Raw genomic sequence first — 20,421 nt, 5'->3', positions numbered from 1 at the left:
TGCCCGCGGTAGCTCTTGATGATCAATTGCCCTTTATTTTTGTGTTTTTAGGATCTTCTGGACCCCTCCCCGACAAGTCTCCTATCCACTCCTTTTTTCTTTTTCTCTCTCTTTCTCCAATTCCCTATTCGAAACGCCTTCGATAATGACGGCCAAATCCAAAGACACCTTGGCGGTTACGCCGCCGCCAAAATCCTCCTCACGCTCTTCCAGCCGCTCTCCGGGTCCCAAGAGCCGCAAGAAGGCCGCCGCGGCCTCCTCGAGTTATGCATCAGATGGCGTCACGGACAACAATATCTTCCATCTCCCCTCCTCCGACTATAGAACCCTGGCTCTGGTAACCATTGTTGCGGCAGTGGTCCGGTTGTTCAGGATCTACCAGCCTTCTAGCGTTGTCTTCGACGAAGTCCAGTATGTGTGCATGCCTTATTCCGCCCCCGCATATGCCGGAGATAATTTCGTTCTAATGCATGGCGGACAGCTTCGGAGGTTTTGCAACAAAGTACATCAAGGGCCGCTTCTTCATGGATGTCCATCCTCCTCTTGCCAAGTTGCTCATCACACTTGCTGGCTGGCTGGCGGGCTTTGATGGGGAGTTTGATTTCAAGGACATTGGAAAGGATTACCTCGAACCGGGCGTACCATATGTGGCCATGCGCATGCTTCCGGCGATTTTGGGTGTTCTCACAATTCCATTGATGTTCCTGACGTTGAAGGCATCTGGATGCCGCACTATTACTGCGGTCCTAGGTGCCGGCGTCGTCATCTTCGGTAGGCCTCTACTCCTGCCCGACTGGTCAATTGCACATGCTGATGTAGCGCAGAGAACGGTCTAATTACCCAGTCTCGTCTTATTCTCTTGGATTCCCCATTGGTGTTCTTCACTGCGCTCACCGCATTGTCTTTCACATGCTTCACCAACCAACAGGAATTGGGACCTTCTCATTCCTTCCGTGGACCCTGGTGGTTCTGGCTCGCGGCGACTGGCCTCTCTCTGGGAGCTACCCTCAGCGTCAAATGGGTTGGACTCTTTACCGTTGCTTGGGTTGGGTCACTGACCGTTCTCCAACTGTGGGTGCTGCTTGGTGATCCGAAGAATGTTACACCAGTATGTGCTTATTGATCTCTAAATCTGCATGTGATGGTGGCTAACCTCTTATTCTACAGCGCCTGTGGTTCAAGCATTTCTTTGCTCGCGTGTTCTGCCTCATTGTCATCCCCCTCAGCTTCTACTGCGCCATGTTTGGAATCCACTTCCTGTGCCTTGTCAACCCCGGTGATGGAGATGGATTCATGTCGTCTGAGTTCCAAGCAACTCTGAACTCTAAGGGAATGCAGGACGTTCCCGCCGATGTTGCCTTTGGTTCTCGCGTCAGCATCCGTCATCTCAACACCCAAGGAGGCTACCTTCATTCCCATAACCACATGTACCCCACGGGAAGCAAGCAGCAGCAGATCACGCTCTATCCCCACAAGGATGAGAACAACATTTTCGTCCTTGAGAACCAGACTCAGCCTCTTGGCCCCTACGGAACAGTGGAGGGCCCCTTGGCCTGGGACAACATCACCGCAGAGCATATCGAAGACGGAGCTGTGATTAGGTTAAATCACTTGATCACTCGGAGACGCATTCACTCGCATGATGAGCGCCCTCCTGTCACAGATGTGGATTGGCAATTTGAGGTGTCTGCATATGGATACGATGGATTCCCCGGAGATGCAAACGATCTCTTCCGTGTTGAAATTGTGAAGTCCTTGTCTGAGGGCGAGGAGGCGAAGAAGAGACTTCGGACCATCCAAACCAAGTTCCGCCTGGTGCACGTCATGACCAACTGTGTCCTGTTTTCCCACAAAGTCAAGCTCCCCGAGTGGGGTTTCGACCAGCAAGAGGTGACCTGCGCAAGAGGAGCTACTTTGCCCAACAGCATCTGGTACATTGAGTCGAACAGCCACCCTATGCTAGCAGAAGATGGGGAAAAGGTCAACTACAGGAACCCCGGTTTCTTCGGCAAGTTCTGGGAGCTGCAGAAGGTGATGTGGATTACCAACGCAGGCTTGACGGAATCGCACGCTTGGGACTCTCGCCCGCCTTCCTGGCCGACCCTCCTCCGTGGCATCAACTTCTGGGGCAAGGATCACCGCCAAGTCTACCTCCTGGGCAACCCGTTCATCTGGTGGTCTTCAACGGTTGCCATCGCTATCTACATTATCTTCAAGGGAATTTCTGTTCTTCGCTGGCAGCGGAGCTGTGGTGACTACCGCAACGTGAACTTTAAGCGGTTCGACTACGAAATTGGTACCAGCGTACTTGGCTGGGCTTTCCACTACTTCCCCTTCTACCTCATGGCACGACAGCTCTTCCTGCACCATTATTTCCCTGCCCTCTATTTCGCTATCATGGCCCTCTGCCAGGAATTCGACTTCCTCGCCAACCGTGTCCAGCGCCTTGGGATACCATCTCGCCCTGTTATCGGCAAAGTACTGGCCGGTATCTTCCTTGCGATTAGCATCTTCACTTTCACGCTGTACTCGCCTCTAGTCTACGGCAACCCCTGGACACAGGATGCTTGCAACAGTGTAAAGCTCCTGGACAGCTGGGACTTTGACTGCCACACATTCTACACTAGCGTAAGTCTCCCGGAGACCGCAACCGGTACTCATGTTGTAGGCACTGACATGATCACAGCTTGACCAGTATGTGACCCAGATCGTGGAAACGCATCCGGCTATCCCAACGACTCAGGCGTCGGTGCCACAAGCACCTCCCGTTGTGATGGAACAGCCACCACAGCAGCAGGCCCCGCAGCAGAACCAGGAAGTCCTGCAAGAGGAGCCCCAGGAACCGGCTGTCACGCCCCGAGCTCGGCATACCGCCAAGGCCCGTGTGGAATACCGTGATCAACACGGAAACGTGCTAGACGAAGAACTTGTTGCTCAGTTGAAGAAGGAGGGAAAGGTTCAGTTCGAGAGCCGTCATGAGACGAAGACCCGCCTGGAGAACGGCCGTGTTGTCGACATGATCGACGGTCAAATCGCCCCGCCCCACCCCGACGTTGAAGGCCAGAATCCCGAAACTGTCGGAAGACAGCCCCCTCAGGCTGCAGAGGACGGCCCAGCTTCAGTAGCCGGGCAAGGAAGCTCCCAGGAGCAGCGCGGCTCGCCTGACCCCAAGCCGGCCAGCGAGGTCAACGAGGCGACCAAATCTTGAATAGATCTGAAGCATCTGTGAGGGATCGCTGTACTACTGGTTCTCATACTTTGGCTGTTCTCATCTACTTCTTCTGTACTTCTTTTTCTAGCAATAACTGGCTTCATTTTCCACCCTCTTGCTCATCCTACTACTTTGGTCTAACGAAATGTGACTCTTGTACATGATTACTTACTTGTTCCTGGATTTAGCGGCCTACTTGATTGTACATGTCTTATCACGGATTGGGGAGCTTGGTTGTAAGCGCAACGAAAACAATCTTCCAAATGAACCTCGTCAAAACAACAAACTATGCACAGTGGTCTTGTAAAAACGGTCTCACCCCATACTCTAGTCTTCACAAGTTTTAGTGTACAGCGATCAGCGCCGACCTGCCTCAACTTCTTTCTTCCTAGAATCTCAACACAGCCTTGTCTGCAATTGCAGATGGCGGACTACTTAGTAGTCCCACTCCTCCTTTCCGTACTTGTTGTAGCGCTCGTGGAGGTCCTGGAGAGAGAAAAAGAGCATGATTGTTAGTGATTTAGTCGGCAATGACGAATATTGGTCGCGAATATCAACCACTTGGAGACGGAGGGGGGCAGTAAATACCACGGGCAGGGTGACGTTGGGGACGATGACAGTGTTCAAGGCACTGGGGGCGTTGCGCAGGGGCTGGCTCTTGTCACCGTGGGGGTGGTATTGGTACTTGTAGACCTTGCCACTCTCATCGGCCTGCTCCCAGGGCATGGCACTCTCGCCGATGCGGACGTTGCTCTCGGAGGTCACGGAGGTGGGCTTTCTGCCGAAGTACCTATTCATTGGGGAAAAAAATTCATTGTTAGCGAATTGAGTAGTCCCATTGTTAGAATTCATAATAGTGTCCAGGAATTTTTTTTTCGCAATTGAGCATTGTATGTTCTATTGCTGACACACTATGAAAAGAAATCGGGGAAAAGGGTAAAAGTATTCACCATCCGGCAAGCAGGAAAGCACCGGACATGACACCGAGCAGAACCTGTACAATTTTAAATTCACCAATTAGATTCGAACAATCACAATTGATTGATATCGGTTCATTGGGTCCGTACGTAGAGCTCGGGGTCACGCTTGGGGCCCTTGTCGAGGCCAGCCTCCTCGACCTTGGAGCTGTAGAAGCGGCGCGGGGGAGCGCGAAGGAAGGACTGGCGGGCGAAGGCCCGGCGGGAGGCCATAGCAGCAATTGAAGACATTGTGATGGGTTTGCGAGGAGCGGACGTGTGTCTGCGAGGACTGTGGGGGGTTGGTGGTTCGAATGGGTCTTGAGGGAGGAGGTGGGAGAATCGGTGGGCGTCGGACGTATGATGTTGCCGGCGCATCATCAGGTGACATTTCGTTGGCCAGCTTCCGGTCGGCTGCTGACTCAGCCCGCGTGGTTGGCCTGACACTTTTTTCTTCTTCGATGCCTGACTGCCTGACCGACTGCCTAGCTCCGAGACTAAACTTAAGCTGGTCTGATTATTAGTTCGTTAGGCTTTCCCCCCAATAATCAGTCATCATACCGTATCGATTGCGATAAACCCTCGTGTTTGCTCTGCGCATGCCACATCCACTTGCCCGGCTCTGAGGTGTCTGGGGTCTTCTATCCTCACTTCAGCCATCGCAAGTCTTGGGTTTCAGCTTGCGACCGTGATGTGACGTGATCCGCGTGTCTTGCAATCACCGCAACTTCATCTCCAAGGTTCGTCGTTGGACCTTTCTCCCTTCCCGCCTGCCGACAGGGGGAGAAACCGGCCTGGATCCCGTCCTTTAAATGAAGCTAACTGAGCACTGTCCAATATAGGTTGCTTACATTCTTTTCCCTCATCTTATTACCAGTCTACCTCATTATACACCCTTTTCTTTTCTTCGTCACTCCTTCACTTTATTCCTACCGATAACTTCGCCGCGCCCCGTGATCACAGAGACAACGTTCCGTCCACTTAATCCGAATCGCTTCATTCCTGTCTGGCCACAATATGTTAGATTGCTGTGATATATGAGTCGAAAACTTTCATCCGCACCCAACGACATGCCTCTATCTTCCGCGATTTCGGAGACCAGCGACACGCCTGCCTCGGCGCCCCCGCAACATGTCCTTGGTATCCCGCGACCCCCTTCCGTGGGAGGAATCTCGTCCCGGGTGACGGACATGGCGTCAGATGATGGAGAACAATCCCAGACATATACCGGAGTTTCGTCGCATCCACCGCAGTCCCGAGCGTCGGCTCCTCGACGAGGACCCCCGCCGGCCAGGAGCTCTATCACATCGACCAGTCAATGGACAAATAGGCCAGGGAGTTCTAGTAGCAAGCAGAGCCGATCACACATTCCTTCGCTCGCCGCGCAAGGTTTCTTCCGCCCTATGTCTTCTCAACGACTCCAGGCTCATCGAGGTCGGCCTATGACAAAGGGGACCATGACCGACACGTCGGAGGAATGGAATGATCATACGAGTCAGAACAGGCAGAGCTTCATTTCCAATAGCACGATACCACAAGGGTCTATTCCTCCGACAGAGCAAGAAGCTCCTCCTTCGAGAGGCACCGAGTTCACGGACCCCATCATCCCTGATCGCAACACCTCGAATGCTAGTCCTATCGGGAACACCACGGGGAGGAGTCAGGGCGAAAGCGCCAAACTTCTCTACGACAGGGAGAGGGCTTATAAGATTCAACAACCTCATCTCAACTTAGGGGGAAATTATCATGGCTCGAATGAACCTGTCAGCCCCCACCGGTCGACGCTTTCTTTCCTCTCTCTGCAAAACAGGAATCAGGGACCTGATAGTAGCCGTGACGTACGGGCACATGAGAGGCTTTCGTCTGCCGGCTCTACCCCTGGATCAATCGACAAGACTCCTCAGACTGGCGCAAGCAAAGGCCGTCTGGGCAAAAATTACGAGTATTTCGTTGGGAACACCATATTCTTCGGCCGGGGAAGGCTTCAGAACTCCAGGGATAAGCCCGTCAATATCGCTACAGCAATTTTCGTGCTTGTACCTACGGCTCTGTTCTTCGCGTATTCGTAAGTATTCCTTCTCATTCCTTCTCTCGCTCTGTGCGTTCGAATAGCTAACGGTGCATAGGGGTCCTTGGCTCTGGCACAATATTTCGCCCGCCCTTCCCATCGTGTTCGCTTATCTCTTCTACTTGTGCTTCTCGTCATTTATCCACGCTTCAGTCGTTGATCCTGGGGTAAGGCACATTTCCGAATAAGACAATGCAGCACCAATTTTTTAACCAGTCCGTTCCAGATTATACCGCGCAATCTTCATCAGCTGCCACCACCGGATCCAGCAGATGATCCGTTGGCCATTGGCCCACCGACCAACGACTGGGTGATGGTGAAGCTGGCGACATCCGACGTTGCAGCCATGGACGTGCCTGTGAAGTACTGCAAGACCTGCTGCATCTGGCGTCCTCCCCGCTGCTACCATTGCCGGGTGTGCGACAACTGTGTCGAGACCCTTGACCATCACTGCGTGTGGCTCAACAACTGCGTTGGTCGCCGTAACTACCGGTACTTCTTCACCTTTGTGGCGTCCTCCACCCTCCTTGCTCTGTTCTTGCTTGGGGCCAGTCTCGCACACATTATGGTGTACAAATCACGAGAACATGTCAGCTTTGGCACAGCCATTGATAAGTGGAGAGTGCCCTGGGCTATGGTGATCTACGGAGCGGTTGCCGCACCATACCCGGCCTCGTTATGGGCTTACCATCTCTTCCTGGTCGGTCGGGGCGAGACCACCAGGGAATATCTGAACTCGCACAAGTTTGCGAAAGTCGACCGCCATCGGCCCTTCACGCAGGGCAATGTGTTACAGAACTGGCTGTCCGTTTTTCTGCGGCCACGGCCCCCCATGTATATGCAGTTTAAGCAGCCTTATCAGGAAGGAGACCAGCGCCTGAGCACGATGAAGCGCAAATATCTCCCTCGAAATGTCGAGCTCCAAAACGACATTGAGATGCAACAAGTGCCTCCTCCTTCTCAACCCCAATAGTGAACGGTGGTGATGGTCCTATTTTGACCTCGCTGTTCCACCCCTCACCTCCATTTCGTATGATTCTCCCTCTTGCTCCCTAAGGGGCCATTCTTCCTTCTTTGCTTTTTCTTCTTCTTCACCATTTTCCAAGATAGTAAGATCTTAATGGATGTTACCGCCACCTTGCCATACTTTCTTTGAACCAATTGGGCTCCCCGGATATACGTTGACATACCCCCACCCTACTGTCTGTTCATGTCTTGATTTCGAGCGAGTTGCACGTATGAAGCAGCCGTTGGCTACGTTCCCTTCACGATATTCTATTTTTTTTCTTTCTTTCATTTTTTTTTCTTATTCCTTTTTCCATATTGTTCCCCACCTTCTACTATATATACGCGTGCGTCTATTGGATGTCTGTAGTTGATCCTGTTGCGGCAGATCAGGTTACACATGATATCCGGGGGGAGGCGATTTAGGGCTATGTACAATATCCAGACTCTGGACCAGAGATAGAACAAGGAGATCAGAATTAGATAGCCGTTGGCGCCAAAGGAGCGTAGGCACCCGAAGAGGTGAGCCCGGAATACCCGAGGCTGGCGTTAATATGCCTCATAGTAGATGCGAAGAATAGTGTCCGAGTTGTAGGAGACCTGTCTCCGAGATGCGCGAGGCGGGGATTGGAAGAGAACAAAGCTGGGGCTTGTCGCAAGTAGAATCCTGGGCAGAACCCCGAGAAGAGAGACCAAATGAAGGTGAAACGAGGGGGCCGACAAAGAGACGAGGAAATTTCCTGACTTCCTGGCACTGGTTCTGAGTGCATTCCGCGGCGCCGTCGTCGGGGGGGGTTGCTGACGATACTACGGCCTCTCTCTCTCTCTTTCTCTCTTTCTCTCTCCGCACCCTCTCTCTCTCTTTTCCTTATTCTCTTCGCTGTTCTTCCTCTTCTCTCCCCTGCTTTTCTCTTCCCCCTTTCCCTTGTCCATGATCCTCTCCTCAACCCCGGTCAAGCATTCAAACACGTTCTCTGTGTCGGCTTTTTCACGCCGTCCATCCCGCTTCCGGGGTTAAGATATGAACAGTGAGGTATAAGGCTCACCACCGATATCTGGCTCTTATCCTGCTTTAGGGAGAGCACCACTGACCACCTTTCCTCTCTCTCCCTCTCTCACCCCCCATACAATTGGCAGCACGCCAGGTCAACCTCCTCCCCCCGGAGTTGACAACCACCCATCCACCTCCCCCCGCGTTAAATTCCAAGCAACTCATCCCTGGAACTGTCAACTTATCCGACTTGTTTGGTGGTCCTGCCACTCGTACCAAAACCTAGTTCCCTCACCGCATATCCTTTTCCCGCAGCCCTTTGGGGATGGAAGGTCGACTTGGTTCCTCCGGCGCGTCTCCCGCGACTCCCGCAACCCTTTCGGACCTCAAGAAACACACGCACGAGCACCTCGAGGGCACAATGGCCTTCGAATATACCGAACAACTCCTTACCCCCGAAAATAGTCGCTCCGAAACCTCCAGCAACAACGACAACGCGTCCACCGACGAGAAACCTACCCTACGCCGACGATCTACACGTGTAACACGCGCTTCTTTACGAGGGGCAGTCCAGCTCGGTGAACATTTGGACGCTGATAACCATGGATTACCTTCTCCGGCGGAAGAAAGTGATCTTACGCCCTCCGGTGATGTCCTGGCCAATGCGGTAGAGGCTACGGAGGTGAAGAGGACGAGGTCCAAGTCCTCTTCCCACCTCCGGCACAGCATAGCGGTCATGGAAACCGCCTTATGGAGCGAGACAGCACTTCCCCAGAATAAGGACGACGGTGACGACCACCCAATGGCGCCAGATACCCCCGTCTCCAAATCGTCGCAGGAACCGCAACCCAGCGATCTCGGCATGTCTCTACCACAACGGACGTTACGAAAGCGCGTGGAAAAGGTGTTGACCCGGGAAGACAACAAGGATCAAGAAAAGGTTTCGACGCCTGCCAAACCTGAACGTCGCAAGTCACTACGTCGGTCAACCCGGTTAAGCATACTTGACAGGGCTTCTGACTTGGTTGGCCGGGCGAGCAGCGTTTTGGGAAAACGCTCGCGTGATAAGGTAGAAAAGAGCACTGGTCCGAATCGACGGGCCAGTCTACGGCCGCGAAATGTTGCCGCGCCCAAGGAGGAACCTCCCGCTCCTACCCCGAATGCTCCAGCTCCCAAAAAGAGACGGGTCTCGGAAAGTGATCTCCCTTCCAAGACTGAATCTACGGAGGAATCGCCGCAGGAGCAACCCGCCCCAGCCGAACCAGCTCCACGCTTTAAGCGGAAGCTATGGCTGGCGCATGGTCTGTACACCGGGCAAGAACATACCGACTCTCCGCCGGTTCAGAGCAGGAATAGGAGTAGGCGGAAGAGTCAACCGCAGACTGAGCCTCACCTTCAGTCTCAACGGAAACTCCTGCCGTTGCCGATGTTTGCAGGCGACCGACTCTTGAAGAATGGACGCGACTTTCAACTGCCTTATGACATCTTCTCGCCGCTGCCTCCCGGTCAGCCCAAACCGGACGAATGGAGAAAGACCAATAAAAGTAGGTATCCTGCGCGTTACTGATGCAAAATTACTATTGCTAACACGGGCTCTAGACGTCTTTGTGGGTGAGGCGTCCAGTATATGGCGGGCGAACAAGCACTGTGAGCTGTCCAAGTGCATGTGCACGCCCGAAACAGGCTGCGACGAGGAATGTCAGAACCGGTACATGTTCTACGAGTGCGATGAAGGCAATTGCGGGGTGGGTGAGGAGTGTGGCAACCGCAGTTTCGAGGAGCTGAAGCAAAGGACCAAGGCTGGAGGCAAGTACAACATCGGCGTGGAAGTCATCAAAACGGCGGATCGTGGGTACGGTGTTCGGAGCAACCGCACGTTTGAGCCCAACCAGATTATTGTGGAGTATACGGGTGAGATTATCACACAGACGGAGTGTGAGAAACGCATGCGGACAATCTATAAGCATAACGAGGTTTGTCGGTCCAAGTTACAGTTTCTCCCATGGCTTACCATCGCTAACGGCGCTTCAGTGCTACTATTTAATGTACTTTGATCAAAATATGATCATTGATGCCACTCGAGGCTCCATTGCCCGCTTCGTCAATCACTCGTGTGAGCCCAACTGTCGGATGGAGAAGTGGACCGTCGCTGGGAAACCGCGCATGGCTCTCTTCGCTGGCGATCGTGGCATCATGACGGGTGAGGAACTGACCTATGACTACAACTTCGAGTGAGTTGACCTCCCTGCGGAACTTAACCCCCCATAATCAAAACTAACTCTAGCATTCTAGCCCCTATTCGCAGAAGAATGTTCAGCAATGCAGATGTGGCTCATCGAATTGCCGTGGCATTCTGGGCCCGAGGCCCAAGGAGAAGGCTCAACGTGCGAAAGAGCAGAAGGTGGAGAAAGCGAAGAAACCTGCCAACAAACGGGCAAATGGCAAGGCAGCCGGCACCAAGCGCAAGCCTGGAGAGACGCTCGACGAATCATCCTCGCGCGCCAACAAGAGACAGAAACTTGCGGTAGCCAAGTCGATCAAGTCCGGCGTCAAGAAGGCAGTTTCGCGAGCCCGTGCAACTGTCTCGAAATCCACTGCTTCTCGAACGAAGCAGGCCAAGAAGGAGAAAGGCAGTCCTGTCAAGCAAACGGCCGCGAAGGCCACGAAGGCCGCGAAGACAGCGAAATCACCGACGAAGAAAACAGCAGCAAAGAAGAATGCGCCCAAAGGAAAGAGTAACATCAAGCTCCCTAAGGTCAAGGCCACGAAGGTCAAGGCAAGGGCCACAGTGCCCAAGAAGACAACTCAGACGGCGAAAGGCAAGGCTGGGGATGCCGCTCCATCATCGTCGAAATTGAGCCGCCCTTCTGCCGCCACCAAAGCGAAAATCCTCGCTGCAGCCAAAGGTACAAACCCACGGAAGAAGCCGACGAAAAAGGACGATACGAAGGCAGATCATAAGACCAGCGCGAACAAGGCTCAGAAGAAAACCCAGCAAGCACCCAAACAGAATCTCAAGTCCAAAAGCGCGTCGAAGCGCACGGGAACCGCAGCCATGAAAAGCAGTAAAAAGTGATCGGTCCAGGCTGCTTCGAGGCGCCATCACTCTGGAATCATAGGAGAGCACAGCTTTTGCTCTTCAGGGACCCTTGGATGGAGTCTTGGACGACCACCTTTATCTGTAGTGAACCGAATCCTCCATCTATCTCTTCTGGCTTAACCTTACTTTTACTCCAACTTATTACCCCTTTGTTTGTTCTCTTCTTTTGGGGCTCTTCTGGACCTGCTTTCTGGCCCACAGACTCTGTTTTCTTCTCTTTTATTTTCTTTCTTGAGATATAATTTCGGCAGCTTTTCCCTCTTATTAGGCCCTAATGCGATAGGTAGGTAGGTAGGTACTTCACTATGCTTCCCATGATCCTTGCTGGATTTGTTGGATGCTTCGGTTTGCTTTTTTTCTTACTTGCCATTATTTTCTTTTTCTCTTCTTTCCTTTTCTTCCGTCTTTCTCTTCTCTTACGATGGCGCTCTTCAAACTGTATCACCCCCTTTTGTTATTGTTATATCCTCCCTCATCTCCAGTGTTATGTTTGATGCAATGGTTCTGGTCTCTTTTTCCTCTTTTCCTGTCAACTCATATCAATTCACGAAGCAGGCCTGGATTAGGACGAAATGTTTGATGCGCGGATGACGCGTGCGTATGTGCTTTCCTGACTTTGGTTTGCTTGTTATGTCTCGTATGGATCTGCTGTGTAGCTAGCCTGTTGTCTCTTTTTCTGCCTACAAGATTCAGTAGCAATTCCTCTTTGGTCAGACTAGGATATTCATTCATTCCAGATTAATCTGTTGCGTGCATGTTAGTCTGCTATTATTATTGCACACTAATGTTTCGATAAGTTAGTTGTTGGGGTGCCGGACATGATGGTGGTGTAGGCTGCCAGTGGAATATATATCCGCAGGTAGAACTCTACATTGAACATGACTGAAGTTCATATCAATTCACACGTCTTCTACCTAAAGTTTCAAGATCGAACATGTACGACTTATTTCAGACATGATGCAACTCAGCAGTCCAGCTAACATTCTTCTGTATACATATAATAGCATCCGAGTATACCAGTGTTGTAGCTCATGACATCATTAGTAGTCGATAACTCGTTATACGGCGACTAAGCAACTCAACTTCTTCCGCTTGAAATTAACAAGCGCCGAATACTAAAACAGCTAATGTATCTATTGGGTCTTGCTCATAATAATAATTACTACGGAATTGGTAAAACACAGGATAGATTGAATCAATTGTAAGTAGTAATGCTAGTAGAGCACACGGGGGAATCTTTCTTCAGTTATTGAGTACGCGATTCTTTCAGTTTTCTCTTCGGAGTACTTACTTAGGGGTGGGTATCAAGGACACTATTATTACTACGTATATTTATCTACAATATGCATGCGTAATCAGAGCTCAGTAGTACCGTAATGCCGGTTGAGAAGCGATGAGAATTGTACTATTGTGTATGCCATGTGTAATGTAATACGCTACGGAAAAGGTTCAGTTCTTTATGAGAAGAAAAAATATACTACCTCCTTATGATACAATGATAGAGAAAAATAAGAAATATAGAAAAAAATAAGCCGAATGGCCAGGCCATATACCGTGTATGTTTAGTTCACAGTCATGATAGATAAGTAGATAAATGATTCATCCCGGGCTTTCCTGATTTCACGCCATAGCACCGTTTCCTAGCTGCGCCTGAACTGTAGGGTAGATGTAGAATTTCTGGTTCTAGGGAAAGAAGAGGAGAAGAAAAAGAAAACAAAAGACATGTATGTCTTCTAAGCGTGTCCGCCTGTCTTGTTTATTGAATATGGGCATGAGGTATCTCATGCTGTGTTGGTACCGGTTGGTTGTTGCTCCTGCTGCTCGGCCTCCTCGGGTTTGGTCGTCTCCTGGGCTGGTTGCTCGGGGGTAGGCTCAGGCACAGTCTCGGGGATGATTGGGATAGAGGGGGCTTCGGTTGGGGTAGGGTTGGTTTCAGGGATAGGCCCAGGCTCCATGGATTCTGCTTCAGCTGGAGTTTCTTCGCTTGGTTTTTCCTCAGCTGAGATTTGTTCAGCTGGGGGCTGTGGTGTCGGTGTTGGCTCTGCCTGTTGCTGTGGTTCCTCTGGAGCAGGTAAGGCGGGTGGCGTAGGTTCTTTAGGTGGCTGGGTTTCCTCTGCTTGCTGAGGTGGGGCGACGTTTGCTTCTTCTTCTTCTACCTTTGGAGCCGCTGGTTCCTCGGCGTTAACGGGAACATGCTCCTCTGGTGCTTTGGGCGGCTCATCTGCCTGTGGCTCTGATGGTTGCTCAGCAAGCGTCTGCTCGGTCTGTGCCTGCTCGGGCTGCTCGGTTGCAGTATGGGTTGCGGGATCTGCAACTTCCTCAGGAGCTTGTGATGTCATTTGTTCTTTGGGTTGCTCTTGCTGTACTGGTTGCACAGGCTGGTCAGACTGCTGGGGTTCTTCTGTTTGTTCCGGCTGCTCTGACTGAGCGGGCTCCACTGGCTCTACAGGCTCCGCCTGAAGAGGCTGCTCTAGCTGGATAGGTGGGTCAGGTTGCCCCGGCTGCTCTGACTGTACAGGTTCAGCTGCCTGTACAGGCTCCTCCAGCATGGGCTGTTCTGGCTGAACAGGTGGTTCTGGTTGCATAGGTTGCTCTGGCTGAGCAGGTGATTCCGACTTCACGGGCTGCTCCAAGACTGACTCGCCCGCCTGTTCTTCCACTTTTCCTGCTGGGGCTTCAGGAACTTGCTCAATGTGCTGCGGTGCAGGTGCTTCAGATGGTTGTTCGGTATGCTGCTCGTTGAGCGGTTCAGCGGGCTGTTCGCCTTGTTCGGTTGCAGCTGGTTCAGCGGCAATCTTTGCAGCCATGGTGGTGTCCTCTGCTGGCTGCGTCTCAGGTTCCACTGTCTTATCTGCAAAAGGCCCAGCTGTTTCCGTAGCAGGAGGCTGCTCGACGTTGGGAGTTACATCCATTTCCATCTCGACGTCCGTCCCTCGATTGTCACCTCGTTCTTCGGCCGGCGGCTGGCTCAAACTCGCTTCCAACGTACCGAGTAGGTCGATTTCCTTGTTCTCTGCGGTAGCCTCATTAGGCTGAGGAGCTGTTTTCTCAGGAACTGGTTGCTCGACCGCCTGTTCCGCCGGCTGTTCCACTGGTGCTTGATCCTGTGCGGTTTGTGGGAGAGGTTCAACATCCTCCATAGTCGTATCCATGATCTGATCATTCTGTGTCGGCGGCTGAGCAGTATCAGTAGTCGTCTTACCTGGCTGCGCTGGTTCATCTGCAGACACTTCATTGACATGCTGCTCTGAAGCTGGCACGACTGGCGATGTTCCTGCAACGGGAGGTTGAGGGGCTTCCTGGGTTGGCAAGGTCGGAACATCTTCAGCGATATGAGCGGGCCCCTGCTGTTGAGTAGCTGGAACTGATACACTATCCTCAGGACCAGGTATCGAGGGGTAAGCTTCGGTCATCTCTACATCTTCCTTCTGCTCGGGGGCCTCTGATGTGGGCTGGCTAGTGGCAGTTTGTGATGGAGGTTCAGCAGCGACTGTTGGTTGATCTGGCTGAGCGGGCGGGACAGCTGAGGGAGCCTCAGGGGTTGGCAGCGCCGTATCTGTGGAATCAGCTGTAGCAGTCGCAGCTGGTTCAGTTGCCGGTGCCGGTGCAGGCACAGGTGTCGAGTCGGTCGGCGGCTCAGTGCTGGGACGCGGAACTGGAGTCTCCGGAGTCTTCGCCTCTAGCATAGACTCATCACCCTCGTCGCTCTCATCACCTTCCTCACCCTCCTCATCGTCCTCTTCCTGTCCATTCTGATCACCAGACAACCGTGACGCATCCCCATCCTTGGCATATTCTGCAGCGCCATCCACTCCGGAGCCATTGGCACCGTGGACCGTGGCGGCATCCGCGCCATCGCCAGGAGCAAACATGACCTTCTTTCTCCGTCCTTTTCCAAAGCCCTTCGCCTTGCGCTTGGGGGGAGGAGGCCGCCTTTTTGGAGGAGTCATGACAGCTGCAGAGTTCGTATCTGCGACTACCACACCCTCGGCGTTGACAACCCCAACTCCCTCTATGACCGTACCGGGCGCTGGCGCCTCAGGGGTCACAGTGACCGCGCTGTTCTCAGCTGCAACTCGAGCTCCATCAGTGATCTCTCCCTCAATCTTGTGTCCCTCCGGTACCCATGCTTCGTAGATCGAGATATTTCCGGTCGCCGGGTCCACTTTCTTGAACTTGGTCCTCCTCATCGGCGCAGAAGCATTATTTCCATCCGTAGACGCAGCAGTAGCACCGTATAAAGAGGGTAGACCCGGTCGTCGTTTGGCGAGGAAATCGACTTCTGATGATTCGAGGTGTCTCGGTACGGCGGACCACTTGCGCGTGACGAAACTGCGTTCGGTGCTCTGGACAAGTGGCTGTTCCTCCCCATCGGTCGCTTCTTTCTCTTCATCTTCGGAGTCTTTGGACGCTTGACGGATATAGATGCATCCGGCTCGCGCAGCTCGCAGGAGGGCTCTGCTCATAGGACTCAACAGGTGACTGTCTCGGGGCATTGGGTGTTCTGGAATGGTTGACTTCCCCCCGGGACCCTGCACGACGGTTTCTGTGCCTTCGGACTTGGGGACTTGCGAGATGGTCTGAGTTTGACGTGTCCAGCGTCGTACAGGAAGCCCCTCGAACACATCGTGATCGATCTGACTTCTGTTACGGTTGGCGCCATCACCGAATTGGCGACCAGAGCGAGAGGATCTAAACTGGAAGGTTGTAAGTATATATCAGCGATGGCATGATTCTATACTGAATTCGCAAGCTTCAGTGCAATGGTTTGTTGATCGATAACGGGGTCGGGATCGTGGCTCGCGGCAAGAAGCTTACAGTAGGTGGCATGATGAGCGCCGGACCTGCAGTCTCACTCTTCGGAGAATAATCAGGAAAACGGCAGAGGGCCCCTCACCCAGTGAATCTACGGAGCTGGGTGTGGTTGCCGATTGAAAGAGAAAGGGTCTCTTCTGGAGAACGAGGCTGTTTTGGAGTTGATGGTTGATCGGAGCAGCGCGATGCGATCGCAGCGAATCGGCCGCGCCGCCGCCCCCGCACGTGACTTGGGTCACTCAGAACTCTCACCTAGAATGAACAGGACTACTATTGACTACAGCTCCAGATGGGATGGAATTCGGGCTAATGGGGAGCGAAGAATAGTATTCCAGATGAGTAAGAGTAAGAATCGCTACCTGAAGCGCAGTGGCTTTCAATAAAAATACAGGACCCCTCCGATCTATGCTATCCCTTCATCTTCGGGCCATCGGCTCAAATGGCCTCAAATGATATTGCAATCGTGTTGGTGCTGGATTCCCCTCAACTCCGTACTCTCGCTGCGAAAGACAAATGATCCCCGTCGATCGTTTAGTCCCAGCTATATAGACGTCAATATTGGCCAAAAAGTAGATAACGAAGGGTCTATCTTACCCAGTATCCTTCTGGCGGACAATGTTCCCCTCCGTGCCAGTCTGCTCACCCTATCAACCGGTCAGCTTCATGGCAATCAGAGACAAGCTCCATAGATACTTACAGTCTTCTGACCCTCAACAACCAACCGATCCAGCTGGTAGAACTGACTGATAATTGTTTGCCTCTGCAGAAGTATTAGCAGCTCGTTCGCTAGCGTCGACCCCCGCCTTGACTCAAAAACACACGGTCTGCGTAGTGAGGCAAACGCGGGCGTATCCAGTCACGTCCATCTGTGAAATATACTGACCTTCATCATCCGCAAGTTCTGTAGTCCATCTTGGATCAACTCCTGTATCCGGCGGTCTTCGGTTTCCTTCTGGTGCTCACGGAAGGCATCCAACGTGCGCCGGCGGGCATACTCGCGGAAGTTGTAGTTCGAGAACTGGGAAGATTGACGGAGCAAAGAGCGGAACTGTCCGTATGAAAGAACTGATTAGACCTGATGCCATCGCAATTTAAGGAACGGAGAGATTTTGCGCAATCTAGTTCTAGCAGGGAGGGCATACCAAGGACCGGACCTGGAAGGCCGTTTCACGCTGCATGGTCGGCACAGACATGATGGGCGACTTTGAGTGGAGAGATGCGATTATAAAAGTTGTATGATTGAAATGATAAGGACGAAAGAGAGAGAACAGCCGGAAATGATGATGCTAGAAGCGATACCAGATGCACTAGTTCTGGATTTATAATCGGTTCTGGGCCGCTAACGAGGGAGTACAGCTAGGCGATGCTATTCGCGTCAGCTTTTTGAGACCCAAAGAGGAGCAACCCGAGCCGTCCTGACCGAGGACGTCCAACTCCGAGAGGCTTTTCGCAGCAGGGTTGGGATACCCTCGGACAACGCAGAGCAGGTGGCGTACCGGTTAAGAGTCGGGGTCGCTTCCAACAACCAACTGGGATCAAAACTTCTATCCCAACAACAGTCGTAAGGGGGTTATTCTGACAAGCAGGATATGACAGAAAAACGGATGCTTCCTGATGGGGATGCAAGCGGAGCGTTGAAGAGACAATCGCTGGCAGGCTCTCCGGGAAATTCTTTTGCTTTTGGGCTCGGAGGCGCGATGACGGAGTTATCGGACTCGCCGGCCGACCTCCACGGGGGATCTTCTTCCCCTCGGCTTCCAGAATGGCTCCGCTCTTCGTCAACAACCACGGTTGAAGCCTTCACCTACAATTGACTGTTTCCTTGCTGAATAAAGTGGCCCTGCGCTGCAGATCGGTCGCTGTGATCACCTTCAGATCCCAATGGCGCAAATCCCCACTCCGCCTGCCTCCCGTTCAGCTTCACCAGCTCCGGATTCCGAACCCAAGCGAGCTCCTGTAGCAGATGCCTCCGGGGACTTGATCCAGTCGTTGGACAATCTATTAGAGCGGTATCTGCACCTCTTAGATCAGCATCAAAAGCTGCAAGCTGAGCTAGGGTCGAAGCTCTCTTCGGTAAGTCATCTCGTCATACGATGATGTGGCTTTGTTGCGGTAAGCGATACTGAGACCAGCACTAGGGATTTTTCTCTCTTGCCAAAGCCAACTATACTTGTCCACCTGGTCGACACTATGGGGCAGATTACTATGATGAGCGCATGAAGGCGACAAAGAGAGTGTGAGTCCGGTATATGTTTGACCCTCCCCAAGAGACGGTGCTAAATGGTTTCGACTTGAACAGGACTCTACAATCTCCTACCGACCCGGCTGAGGAACGCTACACAACAGAGACGCTCAACTCATCGCCGAATGTTACCGACAATGGCGATTCCAAATCTAGTATATTCGAGATTGAATCAGTTACCGTTCAACACCCAGAGGACGATTCCGAGACGGACGATAAGCCCGAATTAGACGCCGATTCGCCTAAGGAAGATCGGCCACAACACGAAGACGGAGATGACCAAGCTGGTGAAACCTCGACCACATCTGAGCCCCTTCAAACAGGCCCCGATGCGGATATGAAGCTCAAGCGTTCGAAAAAGAAGAAGTTCCGATCTTCAGACCCAATCCACTGGTACGGGATTCTGGTGTCCCCCTATCTTCGCAGCGCCCAGAAGTCTTTCGCCGAAGCTGTTGAGAGTCGCCTACCCCAGCTTGCTGGTGTCATCGTTGAGATGCACATTGTGGAGAAGGAAATCAATCGAGTGCGGAGTGAGCTGGCCAGGTGTGAGGGAGCCTGATTGTGCTCGCAGGGTCCTCTTCTAGGTTACCATGCGCCAGAAGTAAGGTGGTGGTTGTAGCAATAGAATGGCTCAAGTTGGGGTCATCTTCCAGCATGTCGCAAGGATCATGCCTGAGGCAGTAGCTGCTCAATATCGTAAAATCTAGACCTGTGCATATAAATAGACTACTACATGCAAGCTACGGCAGTTGATAATGAAATAAAAATATGGATAGAAGAACAGATGCACCCACTTTCGGTACATATCCCCAGAGTCTATTTTTATTCGATTCTGCCTTGGAAGGTCCAGCGCATTCGGACAGGGAGCTTTTCATTACTTACCAGATGGGCGGGTATACTAACTGGATAGTAGTATGGAGTACGGAGAGTAGTTGTTGACAAACTACACCCTTTCCATAGCGATACCCACTTTGTTATGGATGGAACCAAATTTTTGCGACTTCGACAGATTGACCAAGGATATGATCAAAATTAAGGTACCAACGAACTCCCCTGTCAGAAATCCGTCGGCTTTTCTGAAGTGGAAACGGGATTCGTTGTTGCAGGCTTGCAGCAGTGGCTGCAGGATGGCTGTTCCTATCTGGAACCGGCCGTTGAGCCTCGCATCCCAGTCTGTTTCCAAAGTCTTTCCTCTCCTCCCTTCGCTGTCACTCTGCCTCTTTGGCTCACGGACGGATCTCTTAGCCATCTCGCTCATTCTTCTAGACTACTCTCCAGTCTCCAGGTCATGAAATAAAATAGGAGGATACTATTATTAACCCGCCCACTGCCCGTGCAGGCCCTCATACGATGCTAACCCGCTTAATCTATTCCCGTATCCCGACTATTGCGCTTTTAATCTCCGGGACTCACTCACTAAACCGCAACGAGTTTTCCTCCCGACGGACAATGAGACGGGTTCTACGATCTAAGAGTGCTAGTGAACAACGGCGCACCTGCTGGTCTCTACGTGTGTCCTTCCTTCAATTCCGAAAGTCGAAGGAAATGGGTGACCGGGAAAGTGATTGAGTTTTCTCGCTTCGTCACTATCACCTATCTATAACGGTCGTGAGACTCGGTTAGTTTGAAGGCGCTGATATGCAGTGGAGCTACCCGAGCCAGGATCAGGTGCAACTCGCGGATGGTCTGCGCTGAATGACCAGGCCTCGCTTGCTTGTTGGGCTCGTTTATTGGTCGCTGCACACGGGAGGAGCTTCGTCGAGGGTTTCATGTTGAAATCGCAGGGCCGCAGAGGAGTGGTACTCCTGCTCAAGGTGAGACCTAGTTCATCCGCCATCCTCTTGGTCATTCCGTTCCTGACCAATGGCCTTGCGCACTGTCAAGGTCGGGTCCAGACCCGCCAGCTTTTAGCTTCTCCGGTTATTCAGTATCCTCATTTTCCAGCCAATCTACGGCCCTCGCCTACCCTGTCCCCTTCCGCTGTAGCATGGCATTGCGATTCATGGGACTCCGCTTGCCGTCTGCATGCAGAC

General features: G+C 52.3%; 8 protein-coding genes across 8 annotated transcripts; 4 read left to right on the top strand and 4 right to left on the bottom strand.

Moving 5' to 3' along the window:
- Positions 1 to 145: 145 nt before the first annotated feature.
- pmt1 (protein mannosyltransferase 1) lies at positions 146 to 3,208 on the top strand (the record flags this gene model as incomplete). Its single annotated transcript, XM_067620375.1, has 5 exons — positions 146 to 411; positions 482 to 771; positions 825 to 1,108; positions 1,168 to 2,628; positions 2,687 to 3,208. The coding sequence occupies 5 exons, from the start codon at positions 146 to 148 to the stop codon at positions 3,206 to 3,208; spliced, it is 2,823 nt and encodes a 940-aa protein (XP_067485524.1).
- A 409-nt stretch (positions 3,209 to 3,617) lies between these two features.
- Positions 3,618 to 4,145, bottom strand: ASPBRDRAFT_37494 (uncharacterized protein). The gene has a single exon (XM_067623740.1). The coding sequence runs from the start codon at positions 4,061 to 4,063 to the stop codon at positions 3,647 to 3,649; it is 417 nt and encodes a 138-aa protein (XP_067485523.1). The 5' UTR covers positions 4,064 to 4,145; the 3' UTR covers positions 3,618 to 3,646.
- A 1,059-nt stretch (positions 4,146 to 5,204) lies between these two features.
- On the top strand, positions 5,205 to 7,208 carry erf2 (palmitoyltransferase ERF2; the record flags this gene model as incomplete). Its single annotated transcript, XM_067626661.1, has 3 exons — positions 5,205 to 6,232; positions 6,294 to 6,402; positions 6,462 to 7,208. 3 exons carry the CDS (start codon positions 5,205 to 5,207, stop codon positions 7,206 to 7,208), a joined length of 1,884 nt encoding a protein of 627 aa, XP_067485522.1.
- A 1,348-nt stretch (positions 7,209 to 8,556) lies between these two features.
- On the top strand, positions 8,557 to 11,307 carry ASPBRDRAFT_112280 (putative histone-lysine N-methyltransferase (Ash1); the record flags this gene model as incomplete). The annotated part of the gene is made up of 4 exons (XM_067616638.1): positions 8,557 to 9,775; positions 9,831 to 10,204; positions 10,263 to 10,462; positions 10,524 to 11,307. 4 exons carry the CDS (start codon positions 8,557 to 8,559, stop codon positions 11,305 to 11,307), a joined length of 2,577 nt encoding a protein of 858 aa, XP_067485521.1.
- Positions 11,308 to 12,751: 1,444 nt separating this feature from the next.
- ASPBRDRAFT_37490 (uncharacterized protein) lies at positions 12,752 to 16,211 on the bottom strand. The gene has a single exon (XM_067623739.1). It carries the CDS (start codon positions 15,825 to 15,827, stop codon positions 13,113 to 13,115), a length of 2,715 nt encoding a protein of 904 aa, XP_067485520.1. The 5' UTR covers positions 15,828 to 16,211; the 3' UTR covers positions 12,752 to 13,112.
- Positions 16,212 to 16,677: 466 nt separating this feature from the next.
- On the bottom strand, positions 16,678 to 17,339 carry ASPBRDRAFT_191512 (LYR motif-containing protein; the record flags this gene model as incomplete). Its single annotated transcript, XM_067620374.1, has 5 exons — positions 16,678 to 16,687; positions 16,741 to 16,790; positions 16,844 to 16,906; positions 17,030 to 17,194; positions 17,289 to 17,339. 5 exons carry the CDS (start codon positions 17,337 to 17,339, stop codon positions 16,678 to 16,680), a joined length of 339 nt encoding a protein of 112 aa, XP_067485519.1.
- A 318-nt stretch (positions 17,340 to 17,657) lies between these two features.
- Positions 17,658 to 19,019, top strand: ASPBRDRAFT_264363 (uncharacterized protein). The gene is made up of 3 exons (XM_067622262.1): positions 17,658 to 18,219; positions 18,285 to 18,382; positions 18,446 to 19,019. The coding sequence occupies exons 1-3, from the start codon at positions 18,028 to 18,030 to the stop codon at positions 18,945 to 18,947; spliced, it is 792 nt and encodes a 263-aa protein (XP_067485518.1). The 5' UTR covers positions 17,658 to 18,027; the 3' UTR covers positions 18,948 to 19,019.
- A 312-nt stretch (positions 19,020 to 19,331) lies between these two features.
- Positions 19,332 to 19,646, bottom strand: ASPBRDRAFT_656673 (uncharacterized protein; the record flags this gene model as incomplete). Its single annotated transcript, XM_067628573.1, has 1 exon — positions 19,332 to 19,646. One exon carries the CDS (start codon positions 19,644 to 19,646, stop codon positions 19,332 to 19,334), a length of 315 nt encoding a protein of 104 aa, XP_067485517.1.
- Between the last annotated feature and the right edge of the window lie 775 nt (positions 19,647 to 20,421).

Source organism: Aspergillus brasiliensis (assembly GCF_001889945.1).
Source record: "Aspergillus brasiliensis CBS 101740 unplaced genomic scaffold ASPBRscaffold_1, whole genome shotgun sequence".
NCBI classification, from domain to species: Eukaryota; Fungi; Ascomycota; class Eurotiomycetes; order Eurotiales; family Aspergillaceae; genus Aspergillus; species Aspergillus brasiliensis.
This window is presented reverse-complemented; position numbering and strand designations above follow the sequence as displayed.